Source organism: Andrena cerasifolii, chromosome 5 (genome assembly GCF_050908995.1).
Source record: "Andrena cerasifolii isolate SP2316 chromosome 5, iyAndCera1_principal, whole genome shotgun sequence".
Lineage (NCBI taxonomy): Eukaryota > Metazoa > Arthropoda > Insecta > Hymenoptera > Andrenidae > Andrena > Andrena cerasifolii.
The window spans coordinates 14969958-14987483 of NC_135122.1; the positions used below are offsets into that span (position 1 = coordinate 14969958).

The 17526-nt window shown below is 37.0% G+C and overlaps 4 protein-coding genes across 6 annotated transcripts; 2 read left to right on the plus strand and 2 right to left on the minus strand.

Annotated features, from left to right (window-relative positions):
* The first annotated feature begins 252 nt into the window (after positions 1-252).
* Polr2m (RNA polymerase II subunit M) lies at positions 253-1875 on the plus strand. Its single transcript, XM_076812906.1, has 4 exons — positions 253-485; positions 589-788; positions 859-1114; positions 1193-1875. Exons 2-4 carry the CDS (start codon positions 637-639, stop codon positions 1775-1777), a joined length of 993 nt encoding a protein of 330 aa, XP_076669021.1. The 5' UTR covers positions 253-485; positions 589-636; the 3' UTR covers positions 1778-1875.
* An 80-nt stretch (positions 1876-1955) lies between these two features.
* Rpl13a (ribosomal protein L13A) lies at positions 1956-3808 on the minus strand. Its single transcript, XM_076812908.1, has 6 exons — positions 3660-3808; positions 3085-3215; positions 2809-2918; positions 2477-2622; positions 2150-2272; positions 1956-2081 (listed from the first exon to the last, which is right to left on the minus strand). Exons 1-6 carry the CDS (start codon positions 3678-3680, stop codon positions 1998-2000), a joined length of 615 nt encoding a protein of 204 aa, XP_076669023.1. The 5' UTR covers positions 3681-3808; the 3' UTR covers positions 1956-1997.
* Positions 3809-4233: 425 nt separating this feature from the next.
* Brwd3 (bromodomain and WD repeat-containing protein) lies at positions 4234-14581 on the minus strand. 2 transcript variants are annotated; one of them, XM_076812324.1, is made up of 22 exons: positions 14305-14581; positions 14160-14218; positions 14059-14088; positions 13786-13845; positions 13004-13154; positions 12836-12934; positions 12405-12742; positions 12156-12310; positions 11748-12065; positions 11234-11651; positions 10918-11143; positions 10513-10768; positions 10197-10392; positions 9856-10104; positions 9565-9786; positions 9094-9472; positions 8606-9005; positions 8254-8481; positions 8002-8182; positions 7759-7912; positions 7564-7671; positions 4234-7460 (listed from the first exon to the last, which is right to left on the minus strand). In XM_076812324.1, exons 1-22 carry the CDS (start codon positions 14345-14347, stop codon positions 6391-6393), a joined length of 5340 nt encoding a protein of 1779 aa, XP_076668439.1. In that variant the 5' UTR covers positions 14348-14581; the 3' UTR covers positions 4234-6390. The 2 variants fall into 2 exon arrangements, with proteins under 2 accessions (XP_076668439.1, XP_076668438.1); XM_076812323.1 differs by having other exon boundaries at positions 10513-10837; positions 14305-14579.
* Positions 14582-15372: 791 nt separating this feature from the next.
* Positions 15373-17518, plus strand: Dhdds (Dehydrodolichyl diphosphate synthase subunit). Of its 2 annotated transcripts, XM_076812355.1 has the most exons (6): positions 15373-15622; positions 15705-16049; positions 16117-16278; positions 16362-16510; positions 16675-16859; positions 16928-17518. In XM_076812355.1, the coding sequence occupies exons 2-6, from the start codon at positions 15889-15891 to the stop codon at positions 17156-17158; spliced, it is 888 nt and encodes a 295-aa protein (XP_076668470.1). In that variant the 5' UTR covers positions 15373-15622; positions 15705-15888; the 3' UTR covers positions 17159-17518. The 2 variants fall into 2 exon arrangements, with proteins under 2 accessions (XP_076668470.1, XP_076668469.1); XM_076812354.1 differs by having other exon boundaries at positions 15373-16049.
* The last annotated feature ends 8 nt before the right edge of the window (positions 17519-17526 follow it).

Here is a 17526-nt window from a genome sequence, read left to right on the forward strand (position 1 = left end):
ATCTTTAGCGGTAACTGCATTTAAACGTCGTGTAACATTGTTCCGTATGTCCGAATGGGAGCAGAAATTCTGCCAAAGTGATAGGATCGCAGGACGTTGACGGAGGTCGCTCGTGGAGCTACTGCGAGTGAGAAGTTTATGTAAGCCTAATACTTTCTGGCTCCTGGTAACAGGAGAGCACGATGTGAAAATTAAAGTGAGAGAGTACGCTATTTAGAAAAGGACAGAGATACTCGGAACAGCTGATTTCTTTGCCTCACAGGTGTCGCTTAAGTAGACTCGTTCGTTTTGTTATTATATAGATGGAAGGATATAAATGTTTGAAACGCTTTTGCGAACAATAAATAAATATCTCCGTTGCTGAATAGGATTGCGTAACGAGCATAACGACACAAAATGTAAATTAGCAGCGTACGTAATTTACGTAGGACATACAAACAATCATAAATATTTCTGCTAGTTTCGGGAATATAATCTGTACGAAGGTAAATGTTTTAACTAACTTATTTCTACATTGATAATACATTAGACAATTCTCATCTCTGTGTTTATGTGATAATGGATTATATCTTAACCTTCTTCTCACAGATTTCTTTCGAAAAATCTTAAATTTTGAAATTTGACAAACAATAACAAATGTACCAAAAGCAAGTAATCAATAAAATCCCTGGTGATTTACCTGCGCCTTCCAGAAAAGAGCATCAAGGATACATCGATGATTTGGAGAAGAAACAGAAATTTGAATTAAAGGAATTATTAGAAAGACAAAATAAGATTCTTGCCAATAAGTAGGTGAGGTCTAAGGCATCCGTTTTACTGTTAAACCAATTGTTTCTAACGGGTATCTTTTTTTTTCAGAAATTTTGTGTCGAAGCTCCCAGACAAGGGTGAAAAGATTAAAGCACTGCGCGATAAAATAGAAGAAGTATTGGAGCATAGAGATGCGGTTGAGCAGGCAGCTAATCTTTTGTCAAGATTAAATCTGGCCTCTGAGGGTAAAGTTGCTATGAACAAGTTAGAATGGACAGGCAAATATAACGAGGCGAACAGAACAGTAAAAGTTGTCGAACTTGATAGCGATGATGAAGAAGATCCCTTGAAAATATTGGCGCAAGTTAGTGCCATGTTACGAGTTTTTTTTCCGTTAATTTACACGATTTACATTTACTAATCATATATTTCGTGCTACTAGCCTACAGGCTGTGGTGTCCACAAGAAGAAGATAATACATCTACCAGGCGAAGAAAGTTTAATTAAATCAGAGGACCTAGCGGAAATAGAATCATTTAAAGTGGAAGAGTCCACGGATATCGAGCACATTAAGTATATTGTCCATAAAGTAGAAAAACCTCCAGATGAAAAAGACAAGAAGAGAGAACCATTCAAACCGTATAAAACAACCAAATCTAATGTGCACGACCCAGAAAAGGAGAAGCACAGAAAGCAAAATCAAAATTGGGAAGTTACAGCAGCTACACCTCCGCTTATAGTTCATGGCGCAGCGAAGGTGATAAACTTGAATGAATCTCTTAAACTACAAAAGGATCAAGCCGAGAAGCTTCAGGAGATACAGGCTAAGCACGCGACGGAGAGATTAGCTGAACAACTCGGTCTACATATCGTTGGCCCTTCGCTAGAGAACATGAGTGGTTACCGTTTACCAGAGGAGAAAGACTCTAGTTCATCTTCTACTTCTGAAGGCGAAGAAGAAAATGAAATACACGATGAAGAAGATAACGATAAAGCAGGAACGGTTGTTTTTACTGTACATACATAGTACAGAATATTAATTAAATCTGTCTTGTGATACATACACGTAAGAATATTGTGTAAATATATTTATAAATAAAACTGATGTTTCTAAGAAATTAAAAAGCAGCACTTCAATGCGCCAATACTTCGCAAACCCACTCAATTCCCATCACAGTCGTAATAATTCAAGGTGCAATAACAACTCGAAGTGTTTATGGAACTTTATTATTTTTACAATTTTTATATTAATTGTATCCAAAATTATTAATAATTGCTGTATATGGTGCCGTAGCTTTGTCAACAGTTTGACCAGCTTGCTTGGTAAGTTTCTGGAATAAAGAAAAATTCATGAGTACGGCGATATACAATTTCAACTTTTTCGCTTTTGCAAATTTACCTTGAGTTTGTTTCTCTTTTGAACCTCAAGGATCGATCTGACGCGCCTCTTGTTCTCCAATGTGCGTACCACAGCCTTGTATTTCCATCCCACTTCATGAGACAATCTACCTACGTGACAGTACTTGAAAGAAAAAAATACAATTAGTACGACGTAATTCTGCGGTGCGTGCAATATACTTTCTTCGATATTTACTCAGTTTGAATGTTACATCACAATGTTACTCAGGCGCAAATTACCATACCATCATTGTAAGGAAGTTAAATAGTCGATTGAAAATAATTACACGAGATTGGAGCTACACTCCGAGTGAACAAGCAGTCTTACCTTCCTACCAGGTTTAAGACACATCACTCTCATAGCACCCGGCACAACAACACGTTTCCTACGGTCGTATGGTGGTGGACATCCCTCGTAAACCTTCAACCTTCTGAGAGCATCCTTCCCTCTCTGTGTTTTGTGTGGGATCATTCCTACCGATTAAACCTCTTTTCAATCCCTTCGATATTTACAAGCTAGGCTTCGTTATGCCGCAGGACGAATAATCTCATATAAATTGTTCTGTTTCATTAGACTATCAAATAATGTAGGTAAGATGTAGATAATCATTGATCGATATAAACTGTAGAATATCAGATATAACAAGGAACTAAACATACCACGAACTGTCTTCCATAGTATTTTACTGGGGGCACGGAAATGGAAAGGACCACGAGCTGGATTTACATTACACCTCTTGCGTAAAAATGACATGAACTTCAACTTGTTCCTACAACAAAGATTTCACATAAAATGCATCGCAACAGTTAGGCGCCGGATCTGCTTTTAAATTAAAAAAAATATGTTAGATAAGAGAAGCTAATCAGGGATGTGGAAAGTAGACGACAGAGGTTGACGCAGCATCGCAGCAATGACAGAAATGATTTCGTACGAACCTGAAGAAGTTACCAGAAATGTTGAGTTGCTCGCTGCGGACAACAATTACCTTGTTGCCCTGTAGTATCGTTTTGGCGATAATCGCTGCCAAGCGGCCAAGTAAATGGCCACGGCCATCAATTAATATTGGCTAAAAGCATACGATTATAAAAATTAATGCTTCTTGCGTACGGTGAAGAAAGCTGCGGTATCTTTTTAGCTGAGCGAGAGATTTACATCGTGCAGATGTACGATGCTGTCAATAATAAATACCACGTGTCAACTAAGAGAAATTACTTGGGACGCGTAGCTCTTTAAGCGAATCAGGTAATTATATTACAAGTCATTTTAGTACCGGGGAGCAGCAAAATATACGATCTCGTACTACTTCGGTGCGAAATACAAGATGCGGTTACACGAAAACACGTGTGTATGGACGTACAAAACTGCGTATTTCTTGTAAAAAGTCCACGTTAGATATACGTATAAAACATTTATTAATTTTCTATGTAAGCACTACAGATTATGACGAACATGTTCGATGCATATAAATCGTCTGATAGGACTCGAAATAATAAAAGTTAAGTGTACATACCTTATTACTGAAGCCCGTCATTTTGTCACCCTACCGGAAAAGGGTCCATGAACGTTAAGAAATACGCGACCTCTCACCGGAAGGTATCATGGTTGCAGTCGTCAGTGCTGCCAACATTTCGGCATAATTTTCTAAATGAAATTAAACATATTATTTATCAATAAACTGTATATATAATGTTATAGCTATTCATTTTATGCGTTAATAACATTTTCTATCCGTAATCTTATGCATGGTAATTATCTTAAATACTTGACAAATACATCTTGAAATAATATGAAGTTATTTTAAAAAAACTACATGCATGTAGAAGAATAGATAAGATTTTATGCAAGAAAGAAGTATACAATTTTAAGTGAAATTATTATACTAAAAGTAATAAATATGATTGCTTTCGTATAAATACATTAGATAGGAGGAAACAAAATGGAAGCTATGAAATATCGCCATCTGGTGTGAATATAGCAATTTACGTTCAAACCCTCTATGAAGCACTTTCTCACATTTTAAATATGTATTTGAAAATATCGTAAAGGTTGAAAATGAATGAGATAGATATATGTGTGTATATATGTATATATATGAAACAATTTAATAATTTTTTTTTTATTGGTAAAGGTGGGTTTCGATAAACTAGGGATGCAACAGAGTACATTGATTTGACAACTGAAGTTTCAAACTCTACATAAAATCGAAACTATCGTTGCCGTGTTAATTAAGTTCTGTTATTTAACAGTATTTATGTACATAAAATTATATTAATTCTGAAGACTAAGATATAAAGCATGTTAATCGTAATTCAATTAATCAGATGATCAAAGTTAACACCAGACACTTAAATTAACATAATCAGAAATTTTACTTCTTGAGTCCACATGATACGACTCTCTTATTCGAGGCATTATTAAAAAAATATCCATTATACTTCTAATTATCGATATTTATATCATTGTATATTTAATATTCTTAAGCTAATATCACAATGACTCGAGACAGTCAGGACTTCCAATATTTGTGCACATACCCTTATGCTATGTTAGTTCACCAGTTGCGTAACTGTGTTGAAAAACTTGTATGCTATTATTATAATGAGTGGATTAATTTTTAAACTATGTAAATCTGAAAAATCTCTATTTCTACGTATGAAAAATTGCTAAAATCGCACGAGCATTGGTTCTTAATCCTCTAACTCTACCGGACATACAAATTACAAAATGTTACCGTTCTATACTACGGATCGCGTAAAGGACGCACGTCCTTTACACACCATTTAAACAAAAATCTGCATTTGTTTTTAAATTACGTATGTATTTACAAATAGCATTGCAGTTTAAGTATATTTGTAAAAAGCGAAAGCAGTGCCATTAATGTAAAATTAATTTAAAGAAATTCAATTTATGTTCGATCTAAAGAAATACGCATCCCTTGCTCATTCATAATTATTTCGAGAAACAAAAAGAGAATAGAGTATGATTTATGTTCTTCAAATAAATAATCGCATTCATAAAGGCACTGCCTCATTTAATACAATTTACAAAATATGAAAAATAAGTACAGTTTCTTTTTTAATGTACAAACACTTGATATAATCAATAAACGTTAAAATATACGTGCGCGATAGAAAACTGAATGCTTCGCGTTCATGCACAATTCAATTGAAATCAATTTTTATTCCTGTTAAGATATGCTATCTTAGTAGAAAAATGTACAAATCTGTAAATTCTAAATTCATTGAATAAATGTCATTGTCATTAAAAAGATTTAGAGTGATTATATTCACAGCAAATAATTCCACACAATCTCGCCAAATGCAGAAAAAGAGTAAACACTGATACAAATAACTTTTAGCAATTACGTGTATGAATAGGAAAAACCATCCTTCCAACATCTCAAGATCGCGTGAAATTGGCGTTTCACTTGTCAATTGATTTTGCTCAAACAAGCAGAACGTTTAAGTTTCTAAGCTAATCTCGTATTATTTATTATTCGTGTTATTCGCGTCATTCTAGGTACAGTAACATATTTTCAACAATGTGATACAAATACTATTAAATACTACTTAGCTTTCTTCACTATCGTATAGAAATTCAGAATTCGTAAAGAATACGTTTCTACCTGTACGTTTCAAGCAGTATATATTAATAACAGTTTAGAATATTTTGCAAAAATAATTCATTGAAACACGATCGATTTATAACGATTTAGCTGGTACTGCGTTAAATGTCGGGAATGGTGCACGAGCCAAGATTAGTGTCATTTGCATGCAAAATAACAGATAACGTTGCTCTACTTGGAAAAATATGGGAAGAATACATTGGTAAAACAAACAAAAATATTATAAAGTGATTACACTGTCCCCGCGTGCTACTAAGTGTAGTTTATGTTATATTAATTCGATGATGTATTTAAATAAACATAAGAAAGAATAATATTATCAATGTGCTTCGTAATAATGGAAGTACTTTGTAGCAGTGTTAACCATGAATTGCTATGACAATCTCAAGTGTTTATACGTACAGTCTACCTATAATCTTATCCTAAGGTTTTCTGGCAATTAATATCCTGGCATACACAAGTTTGGTGTAATGCTACAATGTGGATACAGTCGCATGTTTCAAAGAACAAACATTATCAAGTAACATTTAAAATTTTTACAGTGCTCTTAAAACTTTGTAAGAATCACTTGAATAATCAATAATTTACATTTTTGTTACTAGCATGAAAGATGCTGTTAGGGTGACTCTAGAAGGAAAGCTCGTGCTCGTGCTGTCATTCTGCGCACACGTCCTCTGCTACTTATACTAATGCCTGGTGTAGTTTCAGGTTCCGGTAAACTTTCATCACTTTCTTCCGCATAATACCGGCGCGTAATTTTACGCCGGTTTCTAACTGGCATTGTATTGCTTTCGTCACTTTCTTCGTTATAACGAGGACGCTTTCCACTTCTTCTCAAACCTTGAGTAGTCTCCTGGCTGTATACTTCTCTTCTTCCTCGAATTCTTCTTTGGGACCTTGCAGGTGGAAAAACTTTATCTGAGTCGTCACTGTCTGAATCTTGATTATTAGTTCCATGTTGAGACTGTTGTTCTTCCTCGTCCTCGTCGTCCTCCTCCTCCTCTTCCTCTGCTACATCTCCTTCTGCATCTGCTATATCTCCTTCTGCATCTTCTTCCCCTTCCCCTTCTACTTCTTCTCCTTCTTCTCCTTCTTCTCCTTCTTCTCCTTCTTCCCCTTCTTCTTCTTCTACTTCTTCTTCTTCTTCCCCTTCCCCTTCTGCGTCACCTTCTTCATCATCCTCACTCTGACTTTCAATATTTCTCCCATTTTTAGTTACGCTATCCTCATGCTCCGATGCGGATGCTATCTTACGAGATCTTGTGCTAGTTCTATTAATGACTTCTTCACTTTCTTCACCCGATGATTCACACTCAACGAACTGTTCGTCATCCTCGTCGTCATCGTCGTCGGCAGCAATAAATGCTTTCGCCTTTGACTTTATCGGCTTACTGATTTTGCTATTCTTCGCACGATTCTTCCGGCTTTGCTTCCCACGGCTAGTGGGCGTATATACATCTCCAGAATCACTATCAGCACTAGCACTAGCTACAGTTTTTCTCGCTCGTGTCCTTCTTACAGGAACACTACCACTACTGTCACTTTCCATGGAAGCCTCCGATTCACTGGCTTCACTTTCACTTTCCTTTGGCTTTTTAGATACAATGGATCTAGAAATTCTGAGCTTTAACATTCGTGGTGAATTACTGGTACGCTTTGTGTAGCCATTTGTCATTCGTGATGGTCCTGAAAAGTAAACAAAATATTTGAAAATTGATGGTACATATAAGGTAACTTTCTTCTTATAATTATACGATATATTCGGATAATTTAAGCATAAAATACACACCTGGTACGCACACATTAGATTTATTCTTCTTCTGTACTTCTACATCTTCGTCGTCATCCTCGCTATTTACATCATCGTCTGTACAAGCAGATTTTGATTTCGGGGGTCCTATACATAAATTTCGATCCTTTAAAAGCTATGTTCAGTGATATCTATCTATTAATATGGGTATTTTATCCACAAAACTGAACGTACCAGTACCGTTCGTTAATCGAACTTTACCCTTTCTTCCCTTCCCTTTTGTATTCGCTTTATTATTATTGCGTCTCCTTGCAGATTTCCAGTTTGAAATAATTTTCCGCATATGTTCCTCAAACATAGCCGATAATCTTATTGTCATTGAATATATCTATAAAATAATCGAACCAGATGGTATAGAATAAGTTACTCATTACACAACTTCAAATACATCTCTTGCGTATAATAAATACCACTTACCCTCGAACGTTTGTTAGTGTTATAATTTCTGCTATTTGTAAATATTAATTTCATATCTTTGGCAAATTCTAAGGGAGTCTCGTAATTACCCCCCAACAAGTCTTCTTTTACTGTACGTAAATCCATTGGCGTATCTATAATCTGATGGTAATCTGGGTGTTCTAATCTATCAACTGGTTCTCTGTTAATGGGATTTTACATTATATATTTGGCAATTCTCGTTTACATTGAGTCAATATTAAATCATCTTACCTGAAAGGTATGGAATCTTCGCATTGCCATAAAGTTTCCAATAATTGGCGACACGCTACTTTCCAATCGTTCGATACTTCTTGCGATCGTAAATTTCTACTTGAGGTTGCCCTTTGTGTACTGGTCGAAGGTCTATCCTTTTCTTCAACTTCAATTTCTGACTCCGAAGAGTGGTAGGTATCAACTAATTGATGATAAAGCGCTGGTACATCAAGTTCTGTGGTGTCTCTGTGCAATAAAAGGTAAATAATCTTTTTAATTTATCACATTTTTCTTACAGTTAAAACGGAGCCGCGGCAAATAACGCTACAGACAAGGCGAAATGATGATGTATAAATAAAGCATATCTTACTTTATAATACGCAGGCATACGTCAGTAACTATTCTTGCGTGCTTTACTATTTGACTATGCGGCTCATTAAACTGTTCTGCATTCGTTGCCAAGTATCTAACGTCGAACTGTGCCGATGTAATTCTTCGATAGAAATGGTTCTCAAAGCGACCCTTTATGGTTGATATATCAATAGGATACTCCACGACAATAGCATACGCGGGATAGATGTTGAGATCAACAGGTGCCACGAAAGGTTCTGCAATCGCAAGGCTCATCACTTGGTCCAATCCACGTATAATCCTGCGACATGTTGCTTCTCTATCCCCCATGGGCCACTCTTCTGCATGGGGTTGATACAATATCGCTTGTATCTCTTCCGGTAGCACAGGCACCGCACCCCCATGCTCTGCAGGAAGTCCTATAACAGATTAACGTAGATACATTTTATACGTGGTAGCTCAAACATCTGGAATTCAGATCCATAAAACTGATAATTCTATACATACTATTTTCATTGATTGGCTCAAGATCCCAGGGACTCATTCTCTCGTATTCGCCATTATCCCACCTGACGCGAAAACACATGAAGAACGATTCTGGAAAATCTTCGTCTAAAGGCTCCATTGATTGTACTTGTCCTATCCACCATGCATCATCGATCATACAACGAAATCGGTCTCCCTCGGACCAACTACGTGCCAAGGCTGTATCAAATGTTTGACGTAAAACTAAAAAGTCCAATACATCAGCCATATCGTGATATTTAATAGTGAAATTGTCTCCTGTTAGCCGGCCATCTTCATCCATCAATGCTAGTTTTAAACAGCACAATCGAGGTGGACGAATTTCGTATTTGATACCTACTACTTTTACGAACTCTTGGGCCTGCAGAAAACGTTGAATTTATTCCTTAAACGTATCTTTGAATTACCCTTTCGAGATCTCAGTGATTACAAACTGTGAAATTAAGGTCTTACTCTTATATTGACTTTGTTCCATGGTTCACATCGTGGACCAAGTTCATATACTTTTTTATTTCTAACAGCATCCAAGTAGAATTGATGTCCTTGGCGAAAATACACTATTTCGTCGCCCATCTGTGGGTAGTAAGGAGCTTTCCTTGGTATTACTTCAGTAAGCCATTCGGTAGGCCTGAAAGCTTCTGGAACTTCGTCAATACCATTAGGCATCGGCATGGCCTTGAAATAAAAAGAAACGTTTTAGAATAAGAAACGTAAAAGTATATGCATATAAAAAACGCTATTTACCTTCTTTCTAGGACGTCTACTGCGTCTCTTATCTGTATCGCTTGGCGGAGTAAGAGATCGCTTTTTCACCGGTTTACGTTTGCTTCGCTTTGGTGGTTCTAGATTCAAACCATGATCAGCAATCCAATCTGAATATTCAGTGCTAGAGTCCGATGTCGAACTGTCGGAACACAAATCTTCTTCGTGAGCAGTGGAGTCGTTACTGTTGCTACTTGCTGAACTTCCTGTAGTCCCTCCATTATCAATATTCTGCGAGCATTATCAAAATTTCATATTTGGGAAAGCTAAATGAATATATCAGAACGATTTATTTATTTTAATTAATTTTATGTTCATAGTACCTCAAATTCTTCGTCTTCCTGTTCTTCGCCACGCGTTGCTCTGGTTCTATAGCCATGCCTCGTAGTTCTATTACGTTTTCGATTCGCTGCTCGGGAACCTATATTGCCTTCATTAACAGTAACATTTGATACTGGTTGCGGCCTTCGTCGCATTTCGCGTCTCCAATTTTCAAGCTCCATTTCTGCCATTGCGTGTCTATAAACATCATCCCATTTCAATTCATTAGTACAGACAAAGGATTTGACAGGGCGTTACGTCGGTGAAAATTAGAATCAAATAATTTATGTGTAATATGTAAAGTTATTTGAAACGTACGAAGCTTTAAATTGTGTTTCCCTAACAGCTGGATTCATGGTTCGAGCAAGAATAGGCTTATTCCAAGGTGTAGTATTATCTCTTTGCCAATTACCACTACTTTGTCGTACACCTTCAACATCACCAGCTCTTCTCAAGCCGGATCTGCTTCCCCGAGGGCTAGCCATTTGACGAACCGGTTGTTCCGCTCCGTTCTCTTCTCTTTCATCACCAGCACCTTCTCCGTCGGGAATAATGTTGTGCCTCTGTGCTAAAGCTTCAATTAATTGGTCAATATTGGAACGCGGTTCTTGAGATGGAAGACCTTCTATAACTTCTTGCATACCTATCAAGCGCAATATATAATAACAGCTGAAAGACTGCTTATATTATGTACGGCAAGATAAGACAAAATAATTTCTATACCTCCAGCACCTACAGCAATGTTCGGTACTAATTGCTCCCCCCTACAGTTTTCTCTCCCAGGAACCAATCTCTGTAATGCTGGCGGATAAGGATTCCCATCGACATCCACCAAGAATGGTGGAGGCATTAAATGCGGTGCTGTTTGTGTTTGTTCATCCAAAACATAATTATTTGCATCTCGTATTAATGGTCTATAATCCGTATGGAAAAATAATTCTTTTGGTATCTACGTGAAAAAAAAGGGCACATGAAGATATTTAAATGTGTATAGGCATTATACGTAAAAGGATGCAGAGGAATAATTCCAGAGACTTACTATTTTAAGTTTCTCAACGCCTGATCCAAAACCGTATATTAAAAGATGTCCATGAGAATCTGTCGCAGCGAGCATTGTTCCATCCGGAGACCACTTTGCATCGAAAACAGCGCCATTACCTTGTCCTTCGATAAAATTTTGAAAACAAGCCATTGGTTCTGTCTTTAGTACGTCCCAAATGATAAGTTGCCCGTCATGCCCAGCACTCAGTATTACTCGAGGATCTATTGGGTGCGATTCTAACACAAAGACTTCGTCCTTATGCCCACGAAGAACTTTTACGAGTTCGCCAGTTTTTGCATTCCAGACTTTTAACGAACTGTCATTTACAGCTGTAATAACCCATTCGTCGCTTACATCCCAGCTAACCATAGTCACCTTAGCTTTCTTGTTCGAATCGTCATCCGAGTCTGACTCTCTAAACATTGCAGAAATCAAGAAGAAATTGCTAAAATCGTCATACACGAGCAAATACATTCGATTAGTTTGTGTTCACGTGTAACTTTTTAATTACCCAGGCAATTTTGTGGTCATTAGCAAACGTTTATGGACCCATTGTTGCTGCTCGAAATGCCATACATTAGCAGTACCATCTTTCGAACCAGAAATAAACTTCAAACCATTATGCGCCCATTGGATACTATCAACGGTGTCGGAGTGTGCTTCGACTTCCAAAACTCTACGTGGGCCTTCGTCCCCCAACATTGCGTACACCCTAACATGATGGTCTGCTGAACCAGCTGCCATAAAAGCCCCACCGGGACTAAACGAAGCGCAGATCATTTGTGCCTGACCAGGCCGCATTTTTTCATGATATTGAATTGGTTTCGGTCTGCAAGAGATTATTTGAGAGGAATATTTGTAAAGATTTTAGCATTCACGGTAATGTCCAGGAATATACAAAAATTATATTTCAACTGACTGGAACACTGCTCTTTCCTTCCTCTTTTTTGTATGTGTCCAAAACGCAACAGATCCATCTGTACTCGTTGAAACCAAGTAGTATACGCCGTTACAAGATATGGGACAGAAGTTTACAGATGTAATCATACCGGAGTGCCCAGACAAAACAGCTACCTGAGAAGGAATTACGAAAATTTGAAATGAAGCACGAAGAGAAAAAATTTATATTTTGAAAACTGCAACGGATAAAATGCCATTTGTTACGTACAGGTGACATTGTCTGAAAACACCAAACTCTCAATATTCTATCTAGACTTCCAGCAGCAAGTAAAGTATTATCAAAATTCACTGCGATGTCCATAATTTCGGCTGATGCTCCTCGAAAAGTAGCCAGTAATCGCCCGTCGATAGAGCTCCATACTTTAACAAGTAAATCATCTGCTCCAGTTATTATGTACTTCCCAGTACGGTCAAAAAGAACGCAATACACTGCAGACAGATGTCCCAGTGTATGCCTATATAATTGCATTCTATTGTAGAACTTTGTTGGTATCGCCTCTCGTCGACTCAGAGGGCCGGAATTCTCCCGCCCCTGAATTACACGTACTATAGAAGAAGAAAAACAGCATTAGTGTTACAGTAATAAGAGGGTGAAATATTTACTCTGTATATGTAAAAAAGATTGAATATCCAGTTTACCTATATTAGGCACTGGTAAATTATAAAGTGGCTCCATAAAGGGTTTTCCACCTAGTCTTCCAGAATACGACACAATGCCACGAAGTTGACGTAGAACATCTATGAATTGTAAATACATTTACATCTCCGTGGGAATGTTTTTATTCTAATTTACAGTAAAAATCTTACCCTCGTGCGTACGTAACAAAGATTGTCTGCCTGCGCCGAGAAGCGATATTGCCCCTGGTATACACGGAGGCACCTCCTTTTCCAACACTGGGCCAATTCTGGCACATATTTGTAGCAAATGATTTGGACCAATATGAGGATACTTCTTTTCCTAGAATATCACGACATGCAATTATTTTGTTGTACTGTTCACCTGATGCGATACACCTTGGAAATTTCAAAACACTATTAAATACATTTGCGTGTATAATATATCGCATGTATTCCTCGTGTATGAATGTGCGCATGATAAATAATAATGAAAAATATGCTTCAATGTGATTATGTTGGTTCGCGGTAATAATTCAAATCCATGTGCTGTAAAGTAGTCCCCGATTTCGACCAATCAGAGGACGGACGAGCAGGTACGACCAATCTGAATAGTCCACTCGTCACGCGCGACACCAGTTTCTATAAATAAGGTCTGAGCATGAGATATACTCATTGATCAGCTCGCGCAAGATGGCCGGAAGTTAATGCTCATTGGTCGAAGACAAGGTAGTGGGGAGGTCTTGTGCAATAGAATCATGGAGAAGGAGGAAGGTGGAGGAGGGGGACAGAAAAGGGGTAGAACCCTAATAGGGGTACTCCATGCATCGGCATTCGCCGATTACTTTACGACGCAGCAAAACAAAATTTGCCGTGGTTATTCGAAAAATGGCCCATTTATCTTCTCGTGCATAATGAAGTATTTATACACCAAATGAGAAACACCCAGAGGTGGGGGTGATTCATTTACTCACCAGCTCCTCAAATGTTTGATTATGCACGTGCCCTTCCCAATCTAGCCTTTGCGGCAAAACCTGCGAAAAAAATAAAAAATTACGAAAACCGATCGATTGATCGATCGATCAATCATGCTCGAGATAAAGCGGGCAGAATTTGTCGAGCGTCAAGGTCGCCGACCTTGAAATTCTAATGTTTTGACAAGCAGAAACCACGTGCAAACCATGTGGATCCGATGGGTATGTATAGTGTCACCCCGGCAAAACGTCAAGTCAGACCAATCGTCTTACCTTAGCTCGCTCCAATTCACGCTTCAACACCTGAAACGTACATTTCTCGTCATGATGCGGTCAGACAAAACTCCGTCCTCTTTAACCCGAAAAACACTCACCCCCGCGGCTTCGCGACAAGGTCCCACCGTCAAGAATTTGGCAATTAGGAAGTAGAGCTCTGTAAGAAAGAACGCTGCTTAGGAATGAACCGCACGCCTCGCTTCGTTGCGGATGGTAAGGGCGCTTATCGCTCCCATTCTTTACCTGGTGCTATTGCAGTCTCGTTCTTGGGCACGCTGCCCTCCATTTTGCCTGGCCAATCGTTTATTATTCACTCACGGACAAAGAGAAACATTTGCTTTTTAGGGTCATAGCGCGGCAATAACCATTTCAGATTTCATTTTCTCTCTCGCGAGGTCTCGACCGCGAAACGCACACGCACGCTCACCTCCTCAACGGAAAGTAGTCCCCCCCATACTCGATTGTCGACACAACGTACCGTATTATCCAGGAGCGGAGCCTGTCGCCTGAGGACCCTGCGAAATTATCCTCCAACGCTATCCTTCTCAAACGACAGAATCCTGTATTCTATCCCATTATGTCCGTACAAGAAACCAATTTACACAGCCAGTAACACTATACACGCGCGTTTTAATTATCGGCGATTGTAAATTTATATCGTTACGAAACATTTCCCAACCACTTCTGGTCCATGTAACGCGGTATATTTGAAATTAAATTGCGAAAACAATAACTACCATTATAAGAAGCGCGAATAACGCATTCACTTTTAGATTCCTTTAAAGTAAACAGGGTTATGATTCGTTGTAATTTTTATCAGCATACATTGATAAACATCGATCAACGATTGTAGACTTTACAAAGTTGGAGAATAGTTTTGCCCAAGGGAAAGATTTTTGTAATCCTGAGAGAGTATCAAGTTGGAGGATAAACATTGACTTCGAACATTGTTATTAATAAAGGATAAATTCGTTTATATATAGCTGCGTAATATTATCTATTAAAAATTTACGTGTTACCCAAACACATTGAGCTGGATAGGTTAATTTTTTTTATTTTCAATCAATAAGCGTTCAGTATATGTATATAGGTGCTGTATAATTATATTGATATTATAATCTGATTTAATGAAAACTATCTCATAGAGCGTAATGTTGAGCTAAATTGTAATAATTATCATAAACAAATATTCGGAAATAATGAAGCCGTTATTATTTTTGGTCATTATTTTAGGTATTATAACACTTGTGAACATTTATAAAAAGAATAAAATTCTAAAGTACACATATACATATATATATATTCGGGAAAGCTAAAGTTCAAGATGGATGACAGGCAACTCGAACGTAACTCGAAATATCGATGGCTAACGATACATGATTTAGATGTATGCACATATGTGTAATGCCTCGTATGCTATTTATTTACTCTCCCACGATTTTTATATATTGAAGGATTTATTAATGAATTTAACAATAAGCAAATGTAATAGAGGCTATGTTACATAAACAGAAAATGTTATGAAATACATTATCATGATCCTTGAAAATAATGAGAATAGGTATTACAGTTCGAAATATTGATAAGGTTAAATGCCGACGTGTCAGTATAAGAGAGAAATTTTTAGTAAGTTTTTTTCACAGACTATGACATGCCGCGAGGTGTTGCTTAAAAATTATTGCAGAATACGCAAAGCAAAAGCAACAAATAAAATAGTAAGTAAATAGAAATAACTTTGAGATCCAAGGAGAAATTAAGCCCTAAGGTTGCACGAACAAGCTTTAAATATTATTTATTACAATCGGCCTACTTGAATATTTCCAAACAATGTCATGGATAAGGGACAATACCTTGAACTGGTTCCAACTTTTGGCCATAAAAATTTTAAGGACTGGCCATATTCCTAAACATGTAGCATTTATAATGGATGGTAATAGACGTTATGCAAGTAAAAATGGAATGGAGAAAATAAAAGGACATACAAAAGGGTATGTATTCATGGAATATGTGATGCGTATATATACTTTTATATGAAATGTACATTGTAACTTTTAGTTTCGATAAATTTGCTGAAACTCTGCAGTGGTGTAGAGACCTTGGCGTGCAGGAAGTAACATTTTATGCCTTCAGCATCGAGAATTTTAAAAGGAAACAAGAAGAAGTGAATGGTCTCTTAAATCTTGCGGAGCAAAAGTTCCAAAGGCTGTTAGGTGAAAAGTATGCTTAATGTTGTTTTGCAGATGAGAAAACGTTCATTCTGCTTTTAGTAATGTTGTAAGAAGAACATTCTTTCATTGCAGAGATAAAACAACAAAGTATGGATTATGTGTCCGTATAATTGGCAACTTGTCACTATTACCTCAGAATATACAGGAATTAATAGCAGAAACCATGATCTTCACTAAAGATCATAATAAAGTGTTTCTTAATATTGCATTCGCATATACATGTACGTATGCATGCATAAACGTATTAAGTTTAAAATCAATTTAGTCATGTCAATATTATACATAAACATGTGCAATCGTAAGAATAGCGGACACCTGTTACATAACTTAAAAAATGAGTTGGGCTCGTAAGTTATTTAAATTCTTTCTTTTCCCAATGCTTTAGCAAGAGATGAAATTACACACGCAATTAAAGACGTGATCGAAGGTGTAGAGAGCGGGGATATTCTTCCAGACGACATCGATGAAAATTTAATTTCCAACTGCTTGTACACCAACGATTCACCACATCCTGATTTACTAATTCGTACTTCTGGGGAAGTAAGATTCAGCGATTTTCTTATGTGGCAAGTAAGTAACAAAACCGTTATCTCTCTTATGCCCTTTTCGTCTAAATCCTTATACGATAATCCTTTCAGATATCAAACACATGTATTTATTTCACAAACGTGCTATGGCCAGAATTTAATGTATGGGACTTTCTTAATGCGATATTTTATTACCAAAGATGTTACTCCGATATACAGAAAGTAATGAAAAAACAAACTGTGAAGCCCCTACTGCAAAACAGTCGACAATCGACGTACATAGACAAATTAAATCGCAAAAGGCAAATTGCACTTGAAAGAGTGTATCCATCGAATATTTAAATATATAGTAGTAAGTGTATATACCGAGTTAACGCGCTTGTATAAGATTATTTGTAGACGTTGGATAAAAATCTGAGTATCCTATTTTGTACATTTAGGTGCACACAATGTGTTCCTTTACAAGCTTTCGCATTTATTATGTAAATATTTTAAAGGTATCTTTCAGAAGAACATTTCTTTTCAAGTCAGAAATCCTACAGATCTATTGAAATGTACACAAATATGAACTTGACGAATCTGTATAAACTCTTGTTATATTCTTATAAGAAAAGATGTATTATACGTATTTTTATGTCGTATGAATTTCTTTGAAATAAATGTAATATATCAAATTTATATTAAAAAGAAACAAGTGAGAAATAGAGGAA

Coding starts and splice junctions, on each gene's coding strand:
- Polr2m (XM_076812906.1), top strand. CDS start 637: ATGTACCAAAAGCAAGTAATCAATAAAATCCCTGGTGATTTACCTGCG. Junction 789..858: donor AATAAGATTCTTGCCAATAA/GTAGGTGAGGTC, acceptor TTTTTTTTTCAG/AAATTTTGTGTCGAAGCTCC. Junction 1,115..1,192: donor CCTTGAAAATATTGGCGCAA/GTTAGTGCCATG, acceptor TCGTGCTACTAG/CCTACAGGCTGTGGTGTCCA.
- Rpl13a (XM_076812908.1), bottom strand. CDS start 3,680: ATGACGGGCTTCAGTAATAAG. Junction 2,919..3,084: donor ATTTCTGGTAACTTCTTCAG/GTTCGTACGAAA, acceptor TCTTTGTTGTAG/GAACAAGTTGAAGTTCATGT. Junction 2,273..2,476: donor GTCTTAAACCTGGTAGGAAG/GTAAGACTGCTT, acceptor TTTTCTTTCAAG/TACTGTCACGTAGGTAGATT.
- Brwd3 (XM_076812323.1), bottom strand. CDS start 14,347: ATGGAGGGCAGCGTGCCCAAGAACGAGACTGCAATAGCACCAG. Junction 14,219..14,304: donor CGAGACTGCAATAGCACCAG/GTAAAGAATGGG, acceptor TCTTTCTTACAG/AGCTCTACTTCCTAATTGCC. Junction 7,461..7,563: donor ATCTAATGTGTGCGTACCAG/GTGTGTATTTTA, acceptor TTTACTTTTCAG/GACCATCACGAATGACAAAT.
- Dhdds (XM_076812354.1), top strand. CDS start 15,889: ATGTCATGGATAAGGGACAATACCTTGAACTGGTTCCAACTTTTGGCC. Junction 16,050..16,116: donor ATAAAAGGACATACAAAAGG/GTATGTATTCAT, acceptor TGTAACTTTTAG/TTTCGATAAATTTGCTGAAA. Junction 16,511..16,674: donor TATTGCATTCGCATATACAT/GTACGTATGCAT, acceptor CCAATGCTTTAG/CAAGAGATGAAATTACACAC.